Source organism: Gossypium raimondii, chromosome 1, assembly GCF_025698545.1.
Source record: "Gossypium raimondii isolate GPD5lz chromosome 1, ASM2569854v1, whole genome shotgun sequence".
Classification (NCBI taxonomy): Eukaryota; Viridiplantae; Streptophyta; class Magnoliopsida; order Malvales; family Malvaceae; genus Gossypium; species Gossypium raimondii.
Genome location: NC_068565.1, coordinates 51,915,316 through 51,941,200, shown reverse-complemented (window position 1 = coordinate 51,941,200; position 25,885 = coordinate 51,915,316). Strand labels below are relative to the sequence as shown.

The 25,885-nt window shown below is 33.3% G+C and overlaps 2 protein-coding genes and 1 pseudogene across 2 annotated transcripts; 1 reads left to right on the top strand and 2 right to left on the bottom strand.

The window, feature by feature from the left end:
- The first annotated feature begins 1,639 nt into the window (after window positions 1-1,639).
- LOC105786544 (receptor-like protein 7) lies at window positions 1,640-5,146 on the top strand (annotated as a pseudogene).
- An 803-nt stretch (window positions 5,147-5,949) lies between these two features.
- On the bottom strand, window positions 5,950-7,077 carry LOC105786545 (30S ribosomal protein S31, chloroplastic). Its single transcript, XM_012613031.2, has 3 exons — window positions 6,874-7,077; window positions 6,718-6,782; window positions 5,950-6,201 (listed from the first exon to the last, which is right to left on the bottom strand). The coding sequence occupies exons 1-3, from the start codon at window positions 7,037-7,039 to the stop codon at window positions 6,067-6,069; spliced, it is 366 nt and encodes a 121-aa protein (XP_012468485.1). The 5' UTR covers window positions 7,040-7,077; the 3' UTR covers window positions 5,950-6,066.
- Window positions 7,078-11,002: 3,925 nt separating this feature from the next.
- LOC105786542 (auxin transporter-like protein 2) lies at window positions 11,003-16,101 on the bottom strand. Its single transcript, XM_012613029.2, has 9 exons — window positions 15,794-16,101; window positions 15,472-15,681; window positions 14,497-14,682; window positions 14,297-14,409; window positions 13,980-14,163; window positions 13,711-13,808; window positions 12,911-13,118; window positions 12,000-12,257; window positions 11,003-11,907 (listed from the first exon to the last, which is right to left on the bottom strand). Exons 2-9 carry the CDS (start codon window positions 15,652-15,654, stop codon window positions 11,686-11,688), a joined length of 1,452 nt encoding a protein of 483 aa, XP_012468483.1. The 5' UTR covers window positions 15,655-15,681; window positions 15,794-16,101; the 3' UTR covers window positions 11,003-11,685.
- Between the last annotated feature and the right edge of the window lie 9,784 nt (window positions 16,102-25,885).

Sequence of the window (25,885 nt, the reverse complement as noted above, 5' to 3'; positions counted from 1 at the left end):
AATTGAGAGAAATTGAGAGATCTTTTACCAAATTAATAATAGTTTGCATTTTTCTTCACTAGCAATTTTATGCGTTGCATGTAACTATTTACTTTTTCAAATAATGTAGTTTTAGTTATTGTAATTAGTGTAAATTAATACCGATAAGTGTTAGGTATAATGGTAAGACATATTGTATTTTTAAGAGGAGATATAAGTCTAAACTTTAAAAACAACATTGTTAGGAACGATAGCCACATATCTCAAATATGAACCGTAAAACAGACATGAATAATAAAAAAATTAGTGTAAATTAATATGAAATGTAAGCAGGCCTGTTCTTGACATTTTTGGGGCTATAGGCGAAACAATAAATTGAGCCCATTTTAAAAAAATATATATAAAATGTAATACAATAAAAGTTAAAAAAAAAATTTGAGACCCTAAGAGATGAAGCATTTATGGTGAAAAATTGAAAGCCGTAACATTTAATTAATTTATTTTAGTCTGAATTTTTTTTTCATATTAAAAGCTGAAAATATATTCTTTTTTGAGTCTTTTTCAGTCTCGAGCCTTCTATTTTAAATTAAAAAGTGTAGTTTTAACTAGAGGTGCTCATGGGCCGGGCGGCTGCCCCAACCGACGGCCCGTCCAAATATGGGCTTGGGCAAAAAATGAGGCCGTTTAGAAGCGGGCAGGCCTCGGCACCACTTTTTGGCCGGCCCACCCTACTTACCGATATAATAAATATATTTATTTTTTTAATTTTAAAATATTTTTTACATACTATTTTAATTTTTTTAATTTTAAAATATTTTTAAAATACTTTTTTAATTTTAAAATATTTTTAAAATTTTTTTAATTTTTAAAATAAAAATAGGTAGGGCAGGCCTGCCCGGCTTATAATTTTTCCTGCCAGTTCAGGCAAAATTTTATGCCCATATTTCGGGCCGGGTAGGGCCCAGGCCAAAATTTTTTATGTGCCCAGCCCATGAGCATCTCTAGTTTTAACCCTTCCAATATTGCTAATTGCCTATTTTTCTTATTTACCCCATTTGACCCTTCTATTTTTCTATTTAAGTACTTGTTATGTAAGTATTCATTATTAACCTTATTTTTCTTTTCCTTTGTCCAAAGCTGGTGGTTTTATAGGGGAAATTCCAATTGAGATTTCAGGCTTGATATAGTTACTCTTAATGTATCTTAATTTGTAGTCAAACTTGAGAAGTCAAACCTAAGAATTCATCTTAATGAAATGATATATGGACATCCAACCAACCTTTTAATTTTCTTCTTCAGTCAGTCTTTTCGATATGGGACCTAAAATGTTACATGTATTGAAATATAACCAAATTATTTAATGTTAGGAGAACCTTGGCCAGGGTTGATGGAGAAATTAACCCACCACTCTATAATCCTTTTTCTTCTCTCTCTCATTATTAGACCAAGTGAGACGTTTGCAATTTTCTTCTCCACTCTCCCTATTAATCACTTTTTCAATCTTACGGCAGTTTATTTGGATTAGTGTAAAAATTACAATGACAATGAAATAAAATATTATAGCGATACTGCAACGTAAGATAAAAAAAAAAAAGTTAAACCTATCGCAACTAAAATAAACACCCACCCAAAGTGCCTCGAGTATTCATAGTCTTATAGCATCCGAGCTTTCTCCCTCCCCCATTTCTTTATATACTCAACGTCTCTTACAAGTTTCATTCATCTTTCAATAGCCTCACAAAAGAGAAATATGAGGATTTTACTGCTTTCATGGCTCTTATTCAGCTCATATTTTGCAATTTTCCTTAGTATTAGCAACTTAGTTTTAGTTTCTGGTCAATGTCGAAACGATCAAAAACAGTTGTTGCTCGACTTGAATTTGACAAGCAGCTCCGATCTTTTTATATCTCCTATTCCATTAGGAAAGCTGATGAAATGGAATCAAGCCATGGATTGCTGTTCCTGGGATGGTGTAAGTTGCGATGGCGGTGGTCATGTTATCGGTCTTGACTTGAGCAACCGAGCAATTTCAAGCTCAATTGACGGTTCAAGTAGTCTTTTTCGTCTTCAACATCTTCAGCGACTCAATTTGGCTTCTAATCAGTTCATGACTGCTTTTCCCGCTGGATTTGATAAATTGGAGAATTTGAGTTATCTTAATTTATCCAAAGCTGGCTTTACAGGACAAATCCCAGCTAAGATTTCACGCTTGACAAGGTTGGTTACTCTCGATTTATCTACAGATTCATTGAATGGAGAACCATTGAAACTTGAGAAGCCGAACCTAGAGATGCTTGCTCAAAATCTGACGAGGCTAAGATTTCTCTATCTTGATAGCGTAAATATATCAGCTATGGGGAATGAATGGTGTCGGGCATTATCGCCGTTGACTGAGTTGCAAGTGTTGAGCATGTCCAACTGTTATCTTTCAGGACCTATACATTCTTCACTTTCCAAGCTCCAATCTCTCTCGGTAATTTGCTTGGACTACAACAACTTGTCTGCTTCAGTTCCACAATTCTTTGCAGAATTCCCAAACCTGACTTCCCTTAGTCTTAGTAGCACTGGGTTGAAAGGAAGACTGCCAGATGAAATTTTCCAGATACCTACCTTACAGACACTTTATTTGTCATACAACATGTTACTCAAAGGTTCATTTCCAAATTTTCCTCTCAATGCTTCTCTTCAAGCTCTCGCACTTAGCGGCACAAAGTTCGGGGGGCAAATTCCAGAATCTCTCGATAACCTAGGACGACTGACAATAATAGAGCTTGCTGATTGCAATTTCAGCGGACCCATACCCAAAGCAGTTGAGAAACTTACCCAACTTGTCTCTTTGGATTTTTCCAATAACAATTTTTCTGGTCCAATACCGTCCTTCTCTTCATCGAGGAATCTTACCAACCTAAGCCTTGCTCATAATAAGTTAGTCGGCACAATTCATTCCACTGACTGGTCAAGCCTTTCAAAGCTAGAAAATGCTGACTTAGGAGGCAACAAGCTAAGTGGAACCATTCCACCAACTTTGTTTGGCATTCCATCACTGCAGAGACTTGACCTTTCTCACAATCAATTCAATGGCAGCATTGGTGACTTTCATGATAAGGCCTCTTCACTGCTTAATACCCTTGATCTTAGCAACAACAAGTTACAAGGGCAATTTCCAACGTCTTTGTTTGAACTCCGTGGTCTAGAAACCCTACATCTTTCTTCAAACAACTTCAACGGTTTGATACCAATGAATGCCTTTCAGAACTTGGGGAATCTTTTTTCTCTTGATCTCTCGCATAACAGGTTGTCTATTGATGCCACTGCTACTAATATTTCCTTGCTTTCTTTCCCCACATTTACCGGATTGGGGCTGGCATCTTGCAACTTAACAGAGTTCCCTGGTTTCTTGAAAAATCAGTCCAGCTTAATGTATCTTGACCTTTCAAACAACCATATTCATGGGAAAATACCTGATTGGATTTGGAAACCAATAGATCTTGCGCGCCTAAATCTTTCTGATAACTTTCTTGTTGGGTTCGAAAGACCTTTGAAGAACATAACTTCTAGTGTTGAGATTATTGACCTGCATGTCAACCAATTACAAGGGGAAATCCCAATTCCTACATTAGATGCCACTTTTCTGGATTACTCAGACAACAATTTCAGCTCTGTTTTACCAGCTCACATTGGTGACTCCCTCCAGCATGTTTCTTTCTTTTCCATCTCAAATAACAACATTCATGGGAGTATCCCTCCATCGATATGCAGCAGTACATCTCTTAGAGTACTCGATTTGTCTAATAATTCATTGAGTGGGCCAATTCCTCAATGCCTCTTTCAGATGAGCGGATCTCTTGGAGTATTGGATTTAAGACAAAACAATCTCAGTGGCATCATTTCTGACACTTTTTCAAAAAGCTGTAAGTTACAAACTCTCAAACTCAATCAAAACCGACTGGAAGGAAAGGTTCCAAAATCACTAGGGAATTGCAAAATGCTGGAGGTTTTAGACATTGGCAACAATCAGATCAATGACTCATTCCCATGGCATTTGAAGAATATAGCCAAGTTGCATGTCCTTGTTTTACGTTCCAACAAATTTAACGGTCACATTGATTGTTCTGGAAATAATGGTGGATGGTCAATGCTTCAGATTTTTGACTTAGCATCCAACAATTTTAGTGGTAAACTGCATCTGACATGTTTGGGGACGTGGGATGCTATGCAGCATAACCCATATAGTAACCTGTTAGAGCTCAAACATCTCCATTTTGTAGATTCTGGTTCTGGAGGCGGTACTAGATATCAAGATGCAATAACAATTACCACCAAAGGTTTAGAGTTAGAGCTGGTGAAGATCCTGCCCGTATTCACCTCCATTGACATTTCATGGAACAACTTTGAAGGGCTAATACCAGAAGTAATCGGCAAATTCAAAGAACTTCATGGCCTTAACTTTTCGCATAATGCTTTCACAGGTCCAATCCCATCATCTTTCGGAAACCTGCGAGAGCTTGAGTCCTTGGACCTCTCAAGCAATAGCCTACGCGGTGAGATCCCTTTGCAGCTAGCAAACCTCAATTTCCTTTCATGTCTTAATGTCTCAAATAATAAGCTAGTGGGTCCAATCCCAACGAGCACCCAACTTCAATCATTTCCAGAAGCTTCATTTGAGAACAATGCCGGATTATGTGGACCTCCTTTGAAGACAAAGTGCGGATTGCCACCAGCTAAAGAAGACAGCCCTTCAGATTCTGAGACAGGGAGCATTATACACTGGAATCATTTAAGTATCGAGATAGGGTTTATCTTTGGGTTGGGAACTATCATTGTACCTCTTATCTATTGGAAGAGATGGAGGATCTGGTATTTCGAGCGTATCGATTGTGCTCTCTCCAGGCTTTTCCCTCGTCTTGGTTGTGAAACAAAAAAGCATGGGAGGAGAGCAAAGCAGAGCCAAAGGGGGAGGACCCAGCAAAGATTGGGATTAAGGAGTAGGGAATAAGTTAAAAGAGGTACTTAGCTATCTCTTTCCTTGTATTATCCAGTTTCTGGTTTCTGTTTCCACCGTATGCTGTTTTTGCTGGTTATGTTCTCCCCTTTTTATTTTGCTTGTAATATGTGTATCCTGTTTCTTTTCGATTAAATAAGTTGAATTATCTTCTACCAATACAATTGATTTCTGGTCAATGTCCAAGCTTCTGGACAGTGATTAATTTGCAGGCATGGTTCCAGTAAGTCTGTTATTAGCAAAGTCAATAATCTTTAAGTCCAAAAGCACTCAGCCGTGATATCGGAAGTAGAACCGTTAACACCGCCGGCAAGTACTCAGTGATTAGGAGGAGCCACAGAGAAGAACTGGAAATGTTATGAACTGAAGTTGGGACAGTACCAAATAGATTCTAAATGATTCGAACTTAAAACAATCCAAACCCAAAATATCCAAAAACAAAAAAACTCGAAACCTTAAAAAACCAACACAACCTGTGCATGTTTATAGTTGGGGTAGTGGTGCAATTTGGTTTCTTTGTTCTCAAATATTTCAAAGGATTAAGGGATGCAGTTTGGTGCATAAAGCCAGAACTGGACCGATGATCTAATTGGTCAGACCATCGATTTTCCCTCCTTTTTTTTTTATCAATTCACAACAATTTTCTCTATATTCGGTTATATACCACTGGTCGAACCAATCAAACCATCAAATCAACTAGCCAATCTAATTCTCCCACAAACCATAAACACAATGAAATCACACGTGGTGTTGCTATAATTTTCAACCATCCACTTGTACATACATTATCCAAATGAAACCAGTGGAAAACATGTTGGTTCAACCAAACACAAGGCACTAAAACCTCAGCTTTCTATGTTCATTTCCCAACACAACCCAAAACAGAGCTGCCATTGCTACAATCTGCTTCTCAATACACATATCTACATTTACTTAGTTGCCATAAAATGAACCCCAAAAAAACTCAATAGCAGAGAAGAATAACTCAAATTAAAAGAGTAATGTTAACAACAGCAAATTACAGCATACACAACAAGTTTTCTCAATTTAAGACATTACAATAGAAAAATTAAAGAAATTAAGCATTAACTAGTAAAAAGGGATTCATCAATTTCAATTTTTATCTTCTCATCATCATCAAACTTATCTTTTCTCGGTGGTGCTGGTGGAACTGGCACCCTTGGTGGCCCTCTCCCCTTCTTCTTGTCCCTAGGCCTTGCCTATTCAATTTCATTATGCATATATACAAAACAAAATCAAAATCTATTCAAATTTCACAAAAAATGGGGACTAATAATAACAATAGCACTTAGGTTTAATTCTATCATTAGTCCCTGTACTTCGAGAAAGTTGTGGATTTAGTCTTTGTACTTTAATTTGGTCAATTTAAGACTTTGTACTTTTCAAATTATAAAATTCCAGTGTTCACCGAATGAGAATTGTTAAATTCAGTAAGTTTTGCTACTTTCAGAATCTAATGCGACAAACATACTATATGTGTAATGTCAAAATTCGGAAAGTATAGTACATGACTAGTAACTAAATTTAATCAAATGAATTGAACTACTACTATTTTGAGTTATGACTAAATTTTCTACATTAGAAAAGCAGAGGGACTACAATTACCAATTTCATAAGTACAGGGGCTCAAATTGATCAAATTAAAGTACATAGACTAAATCCACAACTTTAGTAAAGTACAGGGACTATTAGCAGAATTTAACCATAACACTTACATTGCCAAAAGAGTGATTGAACCGCTTCCCCCTCTCTGTTTTCTTATCCCCTCTGCCACAGTACACTGAAAAAAAAACCAAATAAAACCTAAAATTTGTAATCTTCAAAAGAAACCCAGAAAAATAACAAAAACAAAATTATGTTTTTTTAGCTACCATAGGGGATTGAAGGAGAAGAAGCTGCTGAGAGTGAAAAGGATGAATTTGAAACTGATAATGAAGTTCCAAGGGTTTGGGAATGAGATGAAGAGATACGAGAAACTGATGAAAGGTTAAGGGATTGAGCTGAGATTGGAGCTGCTCCAAGTAGTAGTGACGCCATTGTTGGTTTCTCTTTTGATGATAAGGTTATCACTTATCACATATATATCACCAAAAAAGGACTTAATCTTTTCTGGGTTTTATATATGCTTTCAGGTTTTAGCCCAATCCCAATATATCCCTTGTCTGTTCTAAGCCCAGATTAAATCATGGATCATTGAAACAATTCTTAATGGGGGTGTAAATTGACCCATTGTAGGATCCCGGCCTAAGTATAAATAAGGTTAGACAATCATGGATCAAATTTTAGATGGGTGTCTAAACTTTAAAATGTTTTGATTTAATCCCTTCCTATGCTTTAATTAAATCAACAGGTGTGATTAAAATATAGAAACAAGAAAACTGTAGCAGTTTGATCAAGTCACAGAAACTAGGAAATTTTGTTGATGACTTAGAACTTGTTAAATTGGTTATCGAATACGTTTCCCTCTAGGGGTGAGCATTCGGTCGAGTTGAATCGAGTTAAAAAATTTTGAGTTAGTCGAGTTGACGAATCATGTTTTAGCAACTGAACTCAATTTGAAATTTTTTCAAATCGAGTAAAAAATTTCAAGTTGAGTTAACGAATCCTATTATTTATACTTAATGTTACGTTTACATGGACTGATTATTTAACTAGTAGACGAAGTACAAGATTACTTAACTACATAAGTAAAGTTGATGGGTAAACATTTATCAAAACAATGTAGTTTTTTCTTTTAACTTAATGGTTTTGACTTTTAACTTTAGAAAAGGTAAACATTTATCAAAACGACATAGTTTTGCCTTTTCTTATTCGAATTTTCAAATAATTCGAATTGTGTAATTCATATTCGAGTTAAATCGAAAAATTTGATTTTTTTTCGAGTTGATCCGAATAACTTGAACTATTTAATTCAAAATTTAAATTTTTTATCGAGTTTTTCAAAACGAATCGGATTTTGCTTGCCCCTATCTCTCTCATTCTTTTGGTATTAAAACCAGTTGAATCGGTTAAAAGCTAAACTCATGTTCCTCAATATAAATCCTACATGGCATGATCAACGGTGGGTTTGTATCTCTTTTTTTCCTTTTTTATTTCAACCGTTGATTTAAAAGAATCCAATGGGATTCCACTATAAAAGGATCGTTAAATATATATCACATTTTACTATACTTAAATTGAAGATTTAATCTTTATATTTTAAATTGACATGATTCGATCATTCTATATTTATGATATTTTGAAATTAAATTATTAACTATTTCATTAAAATATTTATTTGGATTTAATTTTCAAACTAACCATTCAAGTCAACATAAAAAGTTTATTTTTATTTTTTATTTATTTCAATTTCTAGCTAATGAAGTAATTATACTCACTTGTGGACATTACATGCTTAAGTCCACTCCAACCTGCAATATTCAGGAATTTAGGATCAATTTAGAATGAGGGTCAAAATTTGAGGGTATTTGATGCAATTAACTCATAAAGAATTTTTATGGTTATGACAAACCTGACAAAATTGAAGTACCAAGTAACTGAAAAGACAAGATTTGGGTTTAACTAAACTTCTGACAAAACTGCAGCTTTCGCTAAGCAAAAAAAAAAAAAAAAAAACCTTGCTTATTGTCGTAATCTTCCTTTAATCTTAAATTACTTCAATCTAATCCATTCTTAATGATGCTTATACTAAAAGCATTTAATTCTTCCTTTTTTTGTTTATATTATTTTACTTTAATCCATGAACAAGGCACACAATTGGTTTAAATCTCTAAAAAGCTGTAATTAGGGCAATAATTAAGCTTCATTATATTTCTCATAAACTTGCTTTGAAATATGGTCAACTAAAAACCTTACAAGTTAAGATTGACAGCTTTATTTTAAGTAACCCATTTTTCAACAAATTATATACTTCAATTGTGATTCATTAATGTCATGCTTTTATTGGTTTATTTATGGTTGTAGCCCTCTACTTTAATTTGATATAATTTGGACCTTTTCTTTGTAATGTTATTAGCATGCACAAGTTCATAATACTTATAGTTGTTGCAATTAAAGTGATAACCAGATGTTTTTTATTGATATTTGGTCTCATAGTCGAGTTCATGTGGAAATTCAATCAACTCTATTTAACCAATAATATGTTTTAATGACAATACCTGAGGTTGTTTTAAAAAGGAAAACTCACAACATCGCTTTAGCAGAAGTAATTAACGGTGTTATTAATTTGGACATTTTAATAACATTATAAAAATAGAATGACCAAATTATATCAAATTAAAATAAATAGATTAAATCTAAATTTTAGCATGGTAAATGGACTGAAACCACAATTAAACCTTTTTCTATGTAAACCAAAATGATATTAGAATTCTAAGCGAAATAGTAAGGTGCATTGCACTCTCAAAGAGAGAACTCGTCGGACAATCATAAAACGAACATAAAAAAATATCTTAATCATAAAAATAGTAATATAAATGATAGGGTAGATTTGGTCAATACCAACAAGATCTTATGGGAACCAACTCTCCCACATGAATCACAAGTTGTGTCAAATTTCTTTACTTTACCTAATCATCAAAAAAGGAAGGCAACAATACCAAAGTGGGTTTTGACTTAGCTTCAAAAGGAAACCTAAAACATGGTAATTGAAACCCTAATCATGCTTGCAATTGATTCCCCATTCTCCCCTTTTTCTTTATTAATTACTTGTAATCAAACTTTGTGATTAGCCCCATCAGATTCAGCACTTTCAAATGGGGACATTCACACACTTTCTCTTTATAAAACAAAAAAGAAAGCAAAGAAACCTATATCTTTGGGTTGCATGTGCTAGAAGAAATAAAATATATAAGACCCTTTAGGTGATTTATTTTTTTATAAAAGCTACTAAAGTCAAAATATACCATTAATACATCAAATTTTAATTCAATCCATTTGTTGATATCAAGACGAAATCTGTTCATTATCATGTATATTTTCTCTTTTTCATAATGATTTACTTGTAAAATTGGTATAATATAGGTTGGTTGATGGTAAATTTTGACGGTAAATACTAATAGTCTCAATAATATGATAAAAAATACTAACCCTAAACTCAAATTTCATTTAAGTACTGAGACTAACAATATTTTTTTTATACAATGCCTAAAATTACCTATAATCTATCCTTAACCTTTAAATAGAAGGATAAATTCGCTTAAGGGTGCTCGAACTCTCTTTTTCTTGCACAGAAAGCAGTACCAATACCAGTTGAGCTAAAAGCTCGACTAACTGACGATATATATTTTTTGAATAATCTCATTATAGGTTCTGATCATATCTGCTTTTTTTGATACAATACCTAGAACTACCCATAGTCCATCCCCAATTCATAAACAGGAGGATAATGTACTTCAACACACTCGAACCCACATCCTCTTAACTTATACCGATCGAGTGAAGATTCAATTGACAACTAACATAATATCTAAATAAACAGATAATTAAAATTGACAGCAATGCTGAAAGATAGAAATGATTAGCCAAGTATGATTGTAGATGATATAAAATAATACATGCATATCGTGTAGGCATCGTATGTTCACATGTGAAATTCAATGAAGGGGGAATATTTAGGAGTAATGAGTGGCACGTGACAAGCAAATGAGCTAACGTGTAACCCATGTGAAATGTGGGGGCGGGTAACCCATTATTATCAATAGATTTAAACATAATTTTTTAGATATCTATCGGAGTGAACTCAATAATTAATCTTTTGTATTTTATAGATCTATTAAGGGATAGATGCTGACCACGAGTTTTCAAATTATTTTTATACTTAAGGTGAAGATCGAACCCTCGACCCCTGTTTAAGATAGGAGAGACCCTTACCATCTCATATAACTTCTATGGTTGATTTTTTTTATAATTAATATTTTCGAAAGCATGATAGATGTAATAATTAGCACTACAAAAAGACATTAATATAAGTTATTAAGGATGAGAAAAGAGGGAGAAAGCTGAACATAATACTATTTATATATGATTTAATTGGATAGCAAAGGAATCATCACAAATTCAACACACTATTTTTTTAATTATCAACTAATTTAATGGAGAAATTTGAAAGAAAAAATAGGAAAAGCAAAGGGCAAAAATCCAGCACACTAAGCATGTAGGGGAGAATATTGCTATCTCCCCCAATATATGATACAACATATGGAGGAAAACATGGAAATCATTGGTGGGTTTTTTTTTCTCTCTTTGGGATATGGAGGAAAAGGTCAAATTTCGGTTTGGTCCTTCTACTATGTTTAAATTTGGAATTTGGTCTCTGTATTTTAATTTGACATGATTTGTCCTTTTATTTTTATAATGCCATGAGCTAGTCCAAGTAGTTAACATCGGTATCTATTCCAATTAAAAAGCCAACATTGAACTTTTTCTTAAAAACAACCCGTCTCATTCATCATGCTGATATGTTTTCTTCTGGTGTTGGAATGGGTGTTTTTAGGAAAAATTCACGTTGGCATTTTAACTGGATACTGTTAACTATTTGTGGCTAACTAATGAATTTATAAAAGAGAGATCAAATTATTTCAAATTGTAGAGACTAAATTTCAAATTTGAGCATAATAGAGGGACCAAAATCGGAATTTGACTGGAGAAAAACGGGGAATAGTTGATGTTGGTTTAGAGTGAGCTTAATGGTGCATAGCAGCAGCTGGTGATGTTGGCGTTGGAGGCTTGCATTGATAACACTTGGCAAACAAGCCAAAAGAGTCAATTTGCCTAATGAAATTGGTCATGCTAGCCCATCCCCCGAACCCGAACCCGATCACTAGAACCCACACCACAATAAAGGCGTTTAATGCATACATTCCAGTCCAACTTGGCATGAAGAATGGTGGCTTTTCTGCAGCATTCTGTTTCACCAAAGAAAAAAAATAGTAAGTAAATAAAAATCCTAGTAATATACAGGGACTACAACCACAATTTCACCAATTCGTCTTTATACCTGCCGAGCAGAGGCTTTTCTATAGGTGAGCATATGGGCTAAAGCTGGGATGATATAGACGGTAAAGCTAACCAAAAGAGCGCCGACAGCCGAGTTGATGGGGCCGAAGAATGGGAAGATGATGGCCAAGAACCATATCGGGATCACCACCGGCAGCCGTGCCAATGCCCTCAAACAAATGCTTTTAGTGTCATGCATCCCTATTACTTTCTCCCACACGAAGTACAACGGTGTGCAAGCAAACCCAAATGTTATGAACTGCAATACCCCATTTCATGATGTCACAATTTGTTAAATTGGTTTGAAATACAGGTTTAATTATACTGTATCATTCTACTTCTATAATGTTATTTGTAGATCCGAATGGATAACACTTTAATAGATGTCGTTAAAGTGTTAAAAGTATCCAACCCGACCAACTTAAATCTAAACCTGATTTGATCGTAAAAAAGTTAAAAAGCTTCACTTTGAATTAGCTTAAACTTAAACTAACCCTAAACAAAAATTAATGTGAACCCAAAACTATTCAAACTCGAAATAACTTAAACTTTATATAACCCAAAACTAAAGTGATAAAAAACCTAAAATAATCCGAACTTATAATTTTACCCAGCTTGAAAATAACCCAAACTTAAAATGAACAAAACTCAAACATGAGAAGAAATGAACCTAAAACTTGACCCAAATTGATTTGATCGAAAACCAACTTGACCTGCAATTTTTTTACCCATCCAGTGTTAATTGATAATTGATAATAGCGTTAACGCATTCATGGAAATTCGCACCATCAATTTAATTGTAGTAGTTAACAATACTATCAATTTTTACGTATTAATGACATTATTAATGTAAAGAAACTAAATTATATACCAAAATGAAATGGAGGGATCAAAAACAGAAATAGACCCAACCTGGTGAATAAGCATTAAGATAACGGCGGCGTCACGGAAGCCATTCTTAGGGAGGAGAGAGAAGGCATTGGAATGGTTGAGGAGTTCGTCACCGAAGGCCCAGTAAACGGCAGCAGCTGACGGAAGTGTAAGGGTAAAAACGTAAAGTGTGGCCAATAAATATATGTACTTGAATTTTTGAGGCTTCCACATTGCATGCATAATTTCCCTGAAAATAAAAAAAAATTCAACCAAATAGTTATTTTTTACCCTGAAATTGAAGAAGGTGATAAAAAACAATAATTATGTTCATTATATTGACTATAAATTATGAAGCATGGTTAAATGACCAAAATACTCTTAATATTTTAGTAATTTTCTTGGGGTGAAATGAACTATGAACTATTGAGCCTACGATAGAGAAATTATGGTCAGCTAAAGGTCTACGTTAAATTAACATATAAAATTAAATCCAAAGGTTGAGGATAGTAGAGGGACCAACTTGAATAATTAACCCTATGTTCAGTTCACTGTTAAATCTTCCTAAAGAAATGGGGAAGGCATTGGATAATATGGTGAAATTTTACTTTTGGCCCTTACTGAAAACATATAATTTATTTTAGGTCCTTTTAGTCTAAAATTTTTGCCTTTTGAACCCCATAATTTATATTATCTTGACCTTGATAAAATGGAGAATAGGAAAGAAAGAAAGGAAAAAAGAAAGAGTGAAATCGTCGTAATTCATCAAAGTTTCGAGCACTTTTTAAAAGTGGTTTTCAAAAACAATATTAAATTAGCACGAAGTAGAAAAAAGGACTTACACGGTGACGGCATGTCCGCCGAAAGTGTAGAGAATGTTGGTGGCTCCGGTGAAATAAAGCACAAGCTTTGTCGGACCGCTATGCGTCACGCCCTCAGCCTAAAAAATAACCAAAGAAAAAACATTGAAAAAGGTAGTTTTGCAAGTGCACGAAATGGGAGATCATTATCGAACCGGCCGGGATGGAGATCAAATAAATTATTTAAAATATCTTTAAAAAATTTAATTCAAATTTTTTAACTCGATTCGACTGGTTCCGCACAATTTTACCTGGCCGTGAACGAGGGCGGCAATAGCCAAGTACCAAGCTGTATAAGTAGTCATCCCAAGGCCAAGAAAAGACCAAATACGGTAGTTGTGAAAAGATGGTATGAAAACTGTTGTTGCACAACAAGCTCCAAATATGTAGGTCCATGTCCTCTTGTCCAATTTGTCATTAACGTAGTATATATTACTGTTATTAAACCAATACATCAAAATAAGATAAAATAAAATAAATAGTCAAATTATAGTTTTGATCCTCTACGATAAAAGGACCAAAATTATAATTTGACCTAAAAAACCCGAGTTTTGAGATTGATGCAAACCTTGCACAGCCTATAAGTTGTATGACAGATCCAAATAAGAGGAAAGTACAATTGAAGGCAAGTCCTAATGCCTTCCAATATGGACCCAATAACCCATCAAGCACTTCGAACCACTGCAAATTTTAAAAAGTTACGATTTAGTTTAGCATTACTACTAAAAAAATATTTTTAAAAAATATTTAACGGTTAGTGTTCGAGACCTGAATGACATGATTCTTGAAGTTAACATTCTCTTTCTCTTTCCTGCTTCTATATTCAATATAGAGTACACTTATGAGGTATGCAGTCCAACTTCCAATAATTCCATAGAAAACTTGTAGCAGAATCCCAGATAGCATGCCCAATTGAGAAAATGAATATGGTAGAGTTAACAACACTTGTGCTACCTATAAGAATCAAAAAATAAATAATGTAAATTTAAGAGACAAAAAAGAAAAAGAGTCTAAATATACTATCAATACCTGTACTTTGACAAAGTTCAAAATTTAGTCCATATACTTGAAAATAATTAAATCCTTTTACTTTTTTTTATTTGAAAATTCTAGTCCAGATTATAAACATATGGCATGTCATATATGGTAAATTTTGATGAAAAATACTATTAGTTTTAATGATTGGATTAAAGATTTTAAGTGAAAGATAAAATTTTTTAACTTTTTAAGTATATGGACTAAATGTCGAATTTTTCAAAATACAAAGGCACAAAGCATATTTTATCCATAAAAATTATTGGAGAAAAAAGTCAAAATATGCTACACTCCTTGTATTTTAGCATAATTCAAGATTTAGCCCTTATATGAAAAAAAGTTAAAATTTGAACTTTTTTCAATTTAAAAACCTAAGAACAATCATTAACTTTTGTTAATATTTTCACCCTCCACGTGTTTACTTTCTGTCAATCATACGACATGTCATATAAAGATATTTTCATCAACATGTCGAGTTGGTATAACAAGAAAGGGTAAAAAAAATTTGTCACCTAACTATCTTGAAAATTTTTGGTGTTTTCGTTTTTATTAGTCAATAGGTGATAAAAAAGAAAAAAAATTGAATAATTGAGTGGTCATCTTGTAAATTTTCATAATTAGATGACAAAAAAAAAGAAGTTGGGTGACTTCTAGTACACAAAAAAGAAATGGTGGTGAGGGGTAAGTGGGGGAAAGAGGGGGGTGTACTTGATTAGAAGCACAGCTGAACCAAGCATCCCAAGCAGAACCACCATGCCAAAGTAGATTCTTAACATTAAACAATGACTGGTTTTCTTCTTCTTTCTCTTCATCTCTATTCTCAACATGATGTTGTTCACTTTCGTTATAATTCGACACTATTGCTTCTTCACTTTGCTTTTGTCCCAACATTCTTTTTTTATTACCAATCTACTAGATCTGCAACATAAAAAAAAAAGAAAAAGAAAAAGAAAAAAAGACAATCAATGAGACACAACAAAACAAAACCCAGAAAAAAGAAAGAAAGAAAAAAAAATACTTTGAAACAAACCTTTGAACTGTCTCTCTCTATATGTATATGTATATATAGAGAGAATTCTCTAATTTTTCTCTGTTTTTCTCTCAGCTCAACAATGGTGTTGAAGAAAAGATCCTTTTGGCTGCTCCTATTCAGCTCCTATTATATATATGTATATATATATATAGTAGGACTGTAATGAAAGAGGGTTGAAGAAAGGGGTGAGAGTGACAAAACCCAAAAATTCTCTGCGTATTCCACTTGCGATTCGATTCTTTTGAGTTGAGAGGATTTAGAGATCTATAAGTGACTTAGACGTTGTTCTCATCACAAAATAGAGAGCTTTGGGTTTTTTTTTATATACAGACTCCTCTTCCCCGTTGGTGAACTTTTTCACTTCAAACGGCTAACATTAGTATATATAATGGGTTAATTTTACTTGAGGTGCTTAGACTATGGATAAATTTTAAATTAGTCCTTATCTTCAAAAACATTATAATCGATTCCTTACAAATAGGTTTAAGTGCGATTGAATCCATATCCTTCGTATTGTTATAATCTAATTATAGGTTTTGATCATATATGCTTTTTTTGACATAATATCTAGAACTACCCACAGCTCCTCTCAACCCATAAATAGAAAGATAACGCGTTTTTGTTCACTTAAACTCATGTGTTCCTACGTTAGTAATAATGCCCGTATCAATCGAACTAAAACTCTCGGTTGTTTATTTTATTTATTTATTTATTAAGAAATGATGCTCAGATCCAAATCCAAATCTCAGTCAAATAATTCCGGGGATTCTTATTATAATTAAATTTTGTTTCCAATTAAATTCTTTCTTTTTTTCTAACTTGTTTTCTGATGCTGGTTTCTTTTTTCTAATCTCCCACTCATTTTCATTCGCGCGTGCATTCACTTGCTAGAGGGAAAATGATGCTGTTCTTTCCACGCTTGCCAGAGGCGAGTGGGTATCACAATAAATGATTTTTTCCTAATGGGCTGCCTAACCCAACCAACCATTGAAAATTAAGGCCCATTTTCACTTTTTTTCCTCTTTTTGGAAAATATAAAAACATTAAAAATCCATTATATTCATTTTCGGTTGGGATAATATCTATTCTTTTGACACAATATCTAGAATTATCTATAGCTACTCTCCAACTTATAAATAGGAGGACAATGCGTTTCAGCGTTTTCAAACTCACGTCATCTTACATTGACAGCAATATACGTACCAATCGAGTTAAGACTCAATCGACTGGATATTCTTTTAAAAAACAAAGCATGTGTTAGTAAATTATTATTTTATTGTGATTTTGACTATGTTTCACAACACAGATTTTTTAAGTTAAAAAAATAATATATTTTAATAGTGATTAAAGGTTTTCTTATAATTAAAGCTTTAATTATTTGAAAAAGAAAATGTAAAAGAAGTCAATATCGGCGCGGCCGGAGAAAATGGAAAAAGGAATGGCTGGAGCCGCCAAGCCGAGATGGACCCACAGACGACGCGGCACGCTTTTAAAGGAAAACACGCGCACAATGTGGCCCATTATTATTGTGTACATGCTTGGACCCCTCTCTCTTCATTGTCTTCACAATTCAACCTTCTTTTATTTTCTCCATCCTTCCAACTTCCAAGTCCTGTTTCTCATTTTTTATAATTTCGTCCTTCCAACTCTTGGATTCTCTTTTCAATTTACTTTTCATTTAGGAAAAAAAAATGCAATTGACAAATGGGGTCTTGATATTGATGGTAAAGGTTGAGATTCAAGTCTAACTATGCACAATTGTCATGTGTAGATCTCTAGTCTCGTCATGTGCTGATGAAATGTGTAGATTTTAGTTACAATTAATACGTTTATCCTTAGTATTGGTTTAATTCTACTTTATAGTTACTCAGAAGTTATAAACATGAATGAAATCTACATTGATTTCCATTTTTATATCATATCTCAAATATAAATACAATAGATGTGTGCAAGTATCATTGGTTATTACTATAATTCATCACATTCACACTCACTTTTGGGTGAATAATATTTTTAGGCATAATAATTTATTTGGTCCTCTAATTTTATAAAAAATCATTTTAGTCATCTATTTAATTTTTCTCCTTTTTAGCACTTTATTTAATTTTTAGTCTTTTCTAGCTCTTAAACTTATGTTTTTTTTGTCAAATCATCCTAAAATAGATGGAAAAATTAACGTTTTTTAACTTTGTTGATATGGCATACATGTGGATTACCAAGTGGATGGCATTTCAACATTTAATTAAAATTTTAAAATATAATTTTTAAAATAATAAAAATATTTTTAAAATTAAAACCATTAAAATTATTTAAAAAATTAACCCTTTATTTATGTTTATATGATTTACTTTAAGTATAATTTTTTATAGCCTTAACATAAATTTATTGTTATAATAAGAGATCACATAATTTATCATAAAAGATTGTACCCTAATTATCCAAATTAAATAATTAATGAAGGAGGAGATGACGATGGAAGTGACGGTGGCAAAATGGTGGTGGAATGGTGGAGCCACCAGGTATAAGGGCGGAAGAAAGTCCATGTTAAATGGAAGAAATGTTGATAATATTCCATACAAAACACCCCACGTAGTCCCCTTTTAAGCGTTAACTTGTCGGCTTGGTGAGGGTTCGCCACCCAACACCATCCTTCCACTTGCCCACCAAAAAAATACAAAAAACTCTCAAGTGATCGAGTTAAATCGTTTTGACTAATAATAAAGTGAACCTCGACATGAAAAACTAAGGTTTTTTAAAGTGAAAATCTATTATGTTTTGAATGAAATTTGTTTTTTTTTAATTTTTTAATTTAATGTTGGGTAGGAAATCACGCCACACAATTTAAATCAGTGTTCAACGGAATTTAACAAGAATTTTAATGATTATTGCATAATTTTTTTATATTTTTATTGTATTAGGGTAAACTACACCGCATGTTAATTACTCAACTATACTTATGTTTCTTTTTCGATTACCCAACTATAAAAAAATTACAAAATCAACACCTAACTAGCCACGATTGTCTATTCTAGTCCAATTTCATTAATTCTTGTTAACTTTGTGATTGATACTTTTCTGGGCAATGCCTCACAAATCACAAACGTGGGTTAAAGATGAACTGCATTATCTTTCTATATTTGAAATTTTCATTCTTTCAATGTCTACTTATCAACGCATTAATACGTTTGAACAGCGTTAACTTCCTATATTTGAATTATCGCATCATCTTTCCATCACAAAGTTAACGAGAATTAATGAAATTGGTTATGGTTATTAAACTTGAAGATAATTCAAATATAAGAAGTTAATGCTGTTCAAACGTATTAATGCGTTGATAAGTAAACACTGAAAGAATGAAAAAAAATCAAATATAGGAAGACAATGCAATTTATCTTCAACCTACATTTGTGACTTATAAGGCATTGCCTAGACAAGTATCCATTACACGCTCAAATGCCAATCTCCTTACAAACCATTCTCACTATTGTGTCACTTAGTGAGCTTACTAAAGAAGCATTCAGTGTAATTTACCCATAATTCAAATCATTAATACAATTAAGTGTGAACTATTTTGGTTTGCATTCTAATTGGAATGATTAACACTGTTAATTATTTTGGATTAACTAATGATATTATAAAAATAGAAGATTAAATCATGTCAAAAGACTTGCATTGTGTAAGTTTTTATTGACATTAGGTCGCAAGTTCAAATCTAGACAACTTCTTTCTTTTATCCTTGATAAAAAAATAAAATAAAAATCTAAATTTAAACATAAGAAGGACTAGAATCATAATTTAACCAATTAACAAAATTTTATTTTGGCATATATGATTTAGTGGGAGAAGTAATGATTAGTGAATAGAAATTTACTCCTTAATTTGCTTTGGTGTTTCCTAAGAGTACCAAAATTCGGAGTATTATGTTGCATCTATGACTCTCACATGGGTCCCTCATATTTCCCAATCTTTTGAAATTCACTTCTTTTCTCCCTTTGGGTTTTGTCTTCAACATATTGATGGATAGCTGTGAAAGACTTTAAAGAAAGATTATCACAGATGTTTTAATCATGTTGTTTTCAACTTTTATCCTTGTAGGTAAGATCATGTACACTTGTCAGTCATTAATTACAGCAAATCCAGATTGAGTAAATGCTATTTGACACATAATTGTTTGAGGATTTGGTTGCTTTAGACCTACTTTTCATTGCGTTGAATTAGTTTTGAATTATATCAATTTTGGGTTAAAGATTGTTTCGAGTTGAGGTTAATTTTATGTTTGGAATATTTTAAAGTCAGGTTATCTAAGTTTTTTTTTGTTCGGTTTTTCGAGTCAAGACATTTTAATTCTTCTTTTCATTCAAATTTAACTTATGGGGTCGAGTCATTTTAGATTACTTGTTCTGATTATTCAAAGGTAAAATAAATAAAAAATTGGGGGAGGGCCAAAAGTAAAATTATTCATTTGGAGGGGGGAGAGCCCTTGCCACCCCTAGTGTCGCACCTGCGGTTATTTCAAGTTCATGTCATATTAGATTATGTTATTTTGGATTTAAACTATTTTAAGTTGAAATCATTTTAGATTCGAATAATTTTTATTTGAGTCATTTTTTTAATTTGGATTAGTCAAACTTGAGTCGTTGATTTTTAATGATGAACTTATATTAACGACTTCAGTTTTTTGAGTTTGTGTCAAAATTAATAAGTTAATTTATATCTAAAAGCATTAATGGAAAATTATTTAACTATTATTTTAATTTAGGCACTAATTAAATTTATAATAAATATTTAAAGTGATTTTTTAACTTTAGTAAACATGCATTGTTGGCACGTTTATGCACCATCATGTACATCCAATGCAAATTTCAATCATTCTACCGAATTGGTTCTTCAAAACTAGGCATCATGTAATATCAAAGTTGACAAGGTTAATTTCAACATGACAAGTACTTTGTAATTAAGTTGTCTGCCAAACCATTCAATTAATGAACATGGTTACATGAACACTAGCTTAAAATTCCATGGCAGTACATCTTGTAATAATGAATTTTAATGTGTAGTGGATCTTTGCCCTCCCCAAAGTTTTCTGCTAAAAAGCATGCTTATTACCGAAAAAATGATAAAAAAAAATGGAATCTTTAATTAAATATAGGAGTAGAAGCCTAGGAGGGTCTAGGGTTTAGTGGGAACCTAGAGACAGAAAATGCCTTTTATTGGATCAGGGTTAGTGCGCTTAGGGTGACAAGTAATCGATGCCTTTGCTTACTTAGCCTTTCAGTTATGTGTATGGTCATATTGGACACCATATATTATTCATTTACAAATGGAATTGGGATGAAATTATAAAATTTTAAAAGGGTAAAGTTAAATAAGTTAAATAATTAATTTTTAAGAGGAGTCAAGACTATAAAAAATTTTGTTCATTTAATTAAAGAGGTAAAAAGGACATTGAATTATTAATTTTTTGGATTTCAAAATTATGATATTTTTTTCATTTAACAAGCGTTAAAATGACTGAAATTAAATTATAATTTTTTGACGAAAGGGTCAAAAAGATTAATTTTTTCATTTAATCAAGAGGGACCAATGTCTCTCATTGTCCTTGGATTCGCCCTTGATTATTGACAAGAGAAAGTCTTTGAGAATTTTGATATTTCAAGTTTAAGTCACACCATATGTGAGTTTGACAATATATTAGAGCTATCTAAATATATTCTTGTTTGATTTTTCGATTAGTTATTAAGTGATACATATGATATATGAAAGCAATAATTGATTATCGTTATAAATTCTCAAATTATTGTATTTTAAGAAAAATGCAATAGCCTAGTTATTCATATTTACTTGCATGAAAAGAAATATATAAGGAATGATTCTTTGTATATATTGGTCCATGGCTTGCGGTGTTCTTCCTAGTGTGGTTTTGTATGCTGGCACATCATAAACCACATGTTGTAGATAGTTGATGCATCTGATTTTAAAGTTGGTAGTTTTTTACTTTGTGCTTATCTTGGAGAAGTTTTAGTCCAAGAAAGAGACTTGAAGATTGACTTGAAGCATTCAAATAATGACTTGGTGATAGAGTATTGATATATGTTGTATTTATCCACACTATAAAGAGAGAAAACTAAGAAAGAGAAGCCAATATTCATAGAATATATATGTGCCTATTTCATGGAAGTTACATAGGCTTAGGGCATATTTTATGTTCATTGGGTAATTGGTAAAGTATAGTTGTTTGGCACATTTGAGTGTTTATTATTCACTTACTATTGGTAAGTTTGAGAGTTGAGGGCTTTAAGCATGAAAGGCTCATTTGGGAGGGGGTTCATAAATGTACTTGGGTGAGGTTGCAATTATCCAAATGTTAGGATAGATTAGGCTTAATCCATTACTTGTACTGTGAAGTTATAGTAGAATTCTTCTATACGCGAGGCCCTGCAAATGTAGGTTAAGTTTGAACTAGGTTAACAACATTTTGTGTTTTGCTATTTCATTATCTTTGCATTTGTTAGGTTGTGTGACAAGGCTTCTATCTACATTGCGTAGCACACTAAGGGTGAGTTTGGATGGGCGGTGCGTTTACCTGCAGTTAGTGTAAAAACAGCGGTGGCAGTGAGATTAGATACTGTAGCGATACTGTAGCGTGAGACAAAAAGCAAGCTAAACGCACCGCACCGCACCCAATCGCCCATCCAAACCCACCCTAAGTTGCCATAGCTTACTACCAAACTTTGAATTTTTCCAATTAGCATTAGAGCTACACATAAAGTACTTGTGAGAGCCTGCATTTGCTATTTGTGCAATGGAAGGAATGGAGTTCAACTCTATGTCCCCCTCCCATGGATAAATCTAGTTTGGTTAGAGAAATGGAAAATGGTTTGTGATGTGAACAAATCCTTGAGTCAACAAATTGCTAATATAAAGGAGGTCAATCTAAAATTTTTTGAGGTTATAAAAGAAAAATATTTTGTGATTGTTGATCTAGAGAAGGCTAATGAGAACCTTGAAAAAATTATCCAAGAGAAGAATAGCTTTGTTATTGATTTGAATAGTTGATAGTAGATCAAACCATCTTGATGAAATTGGACTCTAGTTATGAGAAATTTGATGAGATCTTGGTTGTTGGAAGAAAGGAAATTGTACACAAAAGCCTAGGTTATTGATAATAGTAAAGAAACCTTTTTTCCTTACTTGTTTTTACTATGATCTAGTAGGCCATATCAAATTACAATGCTATATGATTTTTTAGTAATTTCAGAAGCAATTGTCATGTGTCAGCTAGTTATGTGCCCATACACATTGCTACCAAACGAAATTAGAAGCAAGAACAAATCACACCCCAAAAATGCCAAAAGGCCAATATGTTATTCTTGTGATAAGGTCACATTAGACCTTAATGTTATAATCTCTTTAATGATTTGAGATGGGAGCAAAATAAAAATATGTACACAAAGTTCCTACAAGACAAGCAACAAGCATTAAACCAATTGATATGATGGTGATAGCAAGTCACTTTGCCTCAATCTTTGGTATGGAAGAAATTCATTTCCTCTTATTCCATTTACAACCACGGAGAAACAAGTGGTGGTTACACACTCTATGATTCTCTGAACCCACCATTCTCGAAAACCTAACGTAAAAAAAAGTTCGAGAAAACTTCATTTGACATGTTTGTAGGCTTTGGTGAGAAAAACCACAACCTCTTTTTTTCCCATTTCTCACATGTTTCATAAAATGGAAGGCTTATTGAGAAATGATAATGTTGTCTTGGATATGATGTCCTGGCCTAAAAGCTGACTAAAAAGGAGGCACCACTAGCAGTAGGGTTGTTCTAGGTATATTTTCCATGACTTTTGCAATGACTTTGTAATTGAAATTGCATGCACTAATAGGTCTAAAATGGACAATAGTCTCTTGGTTTTTTACTTTTGGATTGAGAACAATGTTTGTAACATTGAAGTCCTCTGGCATACTTCCACTAATAAAGAACCCTTTGACACAGATGACTAAATCCGAATTGCAAATATAATTGAAATATATCCAAGCCTAAACTAGAATAAATTTGGATAGCACCCACATAAGGTGAGATTTAACTCCTAATAAATTTCAAGAGAACTTACATATGATGAGACTTGAACTTGAAATCTTTGAGATCTCATAACCTCAACTATGTAATTAAACCACGATCCTATTGGCAACTATAGTTTTTCCTTAAATGCATGATTGGAATCATATATAATAAAGTCATTATCAAGTAATAAACGACTCTCTCTAACTCTTTTTGAAAGGGAAAACTACTATTGCATAGCACTTGCACTCGTTTGCAAAGAAAAAAACATACTAAAAACAGTATTAGGTTACTCCCCCCATATATGATTTTCAAAGGATAATATGTGAAACCAACATTATCTAAGCTTTTAGTTTCGTGTTCTTTAAGTTTTCTTCCATAAAAATCTCAACTTTTATATTTTCCTCAACCTCTACTTTAATGGATGCTTTACTTTTCATTTCCATGTTCATCTTTTTTTTTTCAGCATGAGTAGCTAAACCTAAAAGGGTGTATGAGCATTTCTAATAACAAAGTCGTGATGGCCATATGCGCCCAAAGCGGACAATATCTTACCAGGTTGGATATTGGCTATAACATTTATAATATCAGAGTCACTCGTCGTGCCTCTTGAGCGATGGTAGGGCAAACCTTAGCGAGGACACTAAGTCCCTAAGGGGTGAATGTAATACCCTAGGCAAATCCCACATCGGCAAAGCACGGGAGAGACTTGGGCTATATAAAGGGGTAACAACACTTAAGTGATAAAAGGCCTTTTAGAGGTGTATGAGCACTCCCAAGAATAAAGCCATGAGGGTCATGTGCGCCTAAAGCGGACAATATCTTACCAGGCTGGGTGTTGGTTATTACATTTATTGATATCAGAGCCACTCGCTGTGCCTCTTGAGTGATGGTGGGGCAAACCTCAGGGAGGACATTAAGTCTTTAAGGGGAGTGAATGTAACACCCTAGGAAAATCTCACATCAGCAAAGCACAGGAGAGACCTGGGCTATATAAAGGGGTAGCAACACTTAAGTGGTAAAAAGCCTTTTGGAGATGTATGGGCGCTCCCAAGAACAAAGCCGTAAGGGCCATGTGCGCCCAAAATGAACAATATCTTACCGGACTGGGTGTTGGCTATGACATTTATTGGTATCAGAGCAACTCATTATGCTTTTTGAGCGATGGTGGGGCAAACCTCGGCGAGGATGTTGAGTCCCTAAGGGAGGTGAATGTAACACCCTAGGCAAATCTCACATCGGCAAAGCACAAGAGAGACATGTGCTATATAAAGGGGTAGCAACACTTAAGTGGTAAGAGGCCTTTTGGGGTGTATAGAAACTCTCAATAACAAAACCATGAGGGCCATGTGCGCTCAAAGCGGAAAATATCTTACCATGCTGGGTGTTGGTTATGACATTTATAATGTAAAACCTTAGGCAAATCTCACATTAGCAAAGCACGGGAAAAGCATGTGCTATATAAAAGGGTAACAACACTTAAGTGGTAAGAGACCTTTTGAGGGTGTATGAATGCTCCCAATAACAAAACTGTGAGGGCATGTATGCCCAAAGTGAACAATATCTTATCGAGCTAGGTATTGACTACGACAACACCAATATTATCTACTCACGAGATGCCTATATCCTTCCTCTTATTCATCTTTTTCCCTCCACCTTTATGTTTTTACTCTTTTCATTAAAAAGCTCTTGAATTAACTGAAAAGTATTTTAGAGCCCAAACTCCCATACTTCTAAATTTATCTTCGTCGTGTAAAAATCCTAACCTATTTCTAAACTCGATTCATTGGCAAATAAGCATTTGCATACCCTAAATTTCGATGCAGGCAAATGAAGCATGTTTTATATTCAATTATAGTGGGCTATGGACTATTCAATGTAATGTTTATAGGAACCTAGATTTTAGGGTATAGTTTATAGTATTAAAAGCCTATATTTATAATTTATGGTCAATGTAATCCTAGAAGATAAATATAATTAATAAATGAAGAAGACATACTAATGGTTAAACTAAGTTTTCA

Excerpts from the sequence above, each read along its gene's own strand:
- LOC105786542 (XM_012613029.2), bottom strand. The coding sequence starts at position 15,654 with ATGTTGGGACAAAAGCAAAGTGAAGAAGCAATAGTGTCGAATTATAAC. Across the intron at positions 14,410-14,496 it reads TCAAGAATCATGTCATTCAG|TGGTTCGAAGTGCTTGATGG; the intron begins GTCTCGAACACT and ends TAAAATTTGCAG. Across the intron at positions 12,258-12,910 it reads TCTTAATGCTTATTCACCAG|TTCATAACATTTGGGTTTGC; the intron begins GTTGGGTCTATT and ends GGGGTATTGCAG.
- LOC105786545 (XM_012613031.2), bottom strand. The coding sequence starts at position 7,039 with ATGGCGTCACTACTACTTGGAGCAGCTCCAATCTCAGCTCAATCCCTT. Across the intron at positions 6,783-6,873 it reads TTCTCCTTCAATCCCCTATG|TGTACTGTGGCAGAGGGGAT; the intron begins GTAGCTAAAAAA and ends TTTTTTTTTCAG. Across the intron at positions 6,202-6,717 it reads TCAATCACTCTTTTGGCAAT|GCAAGGCCTAGGGACAAGAA; the intron begins GTAAGTGTTATG and ends GAAATTGAATAG.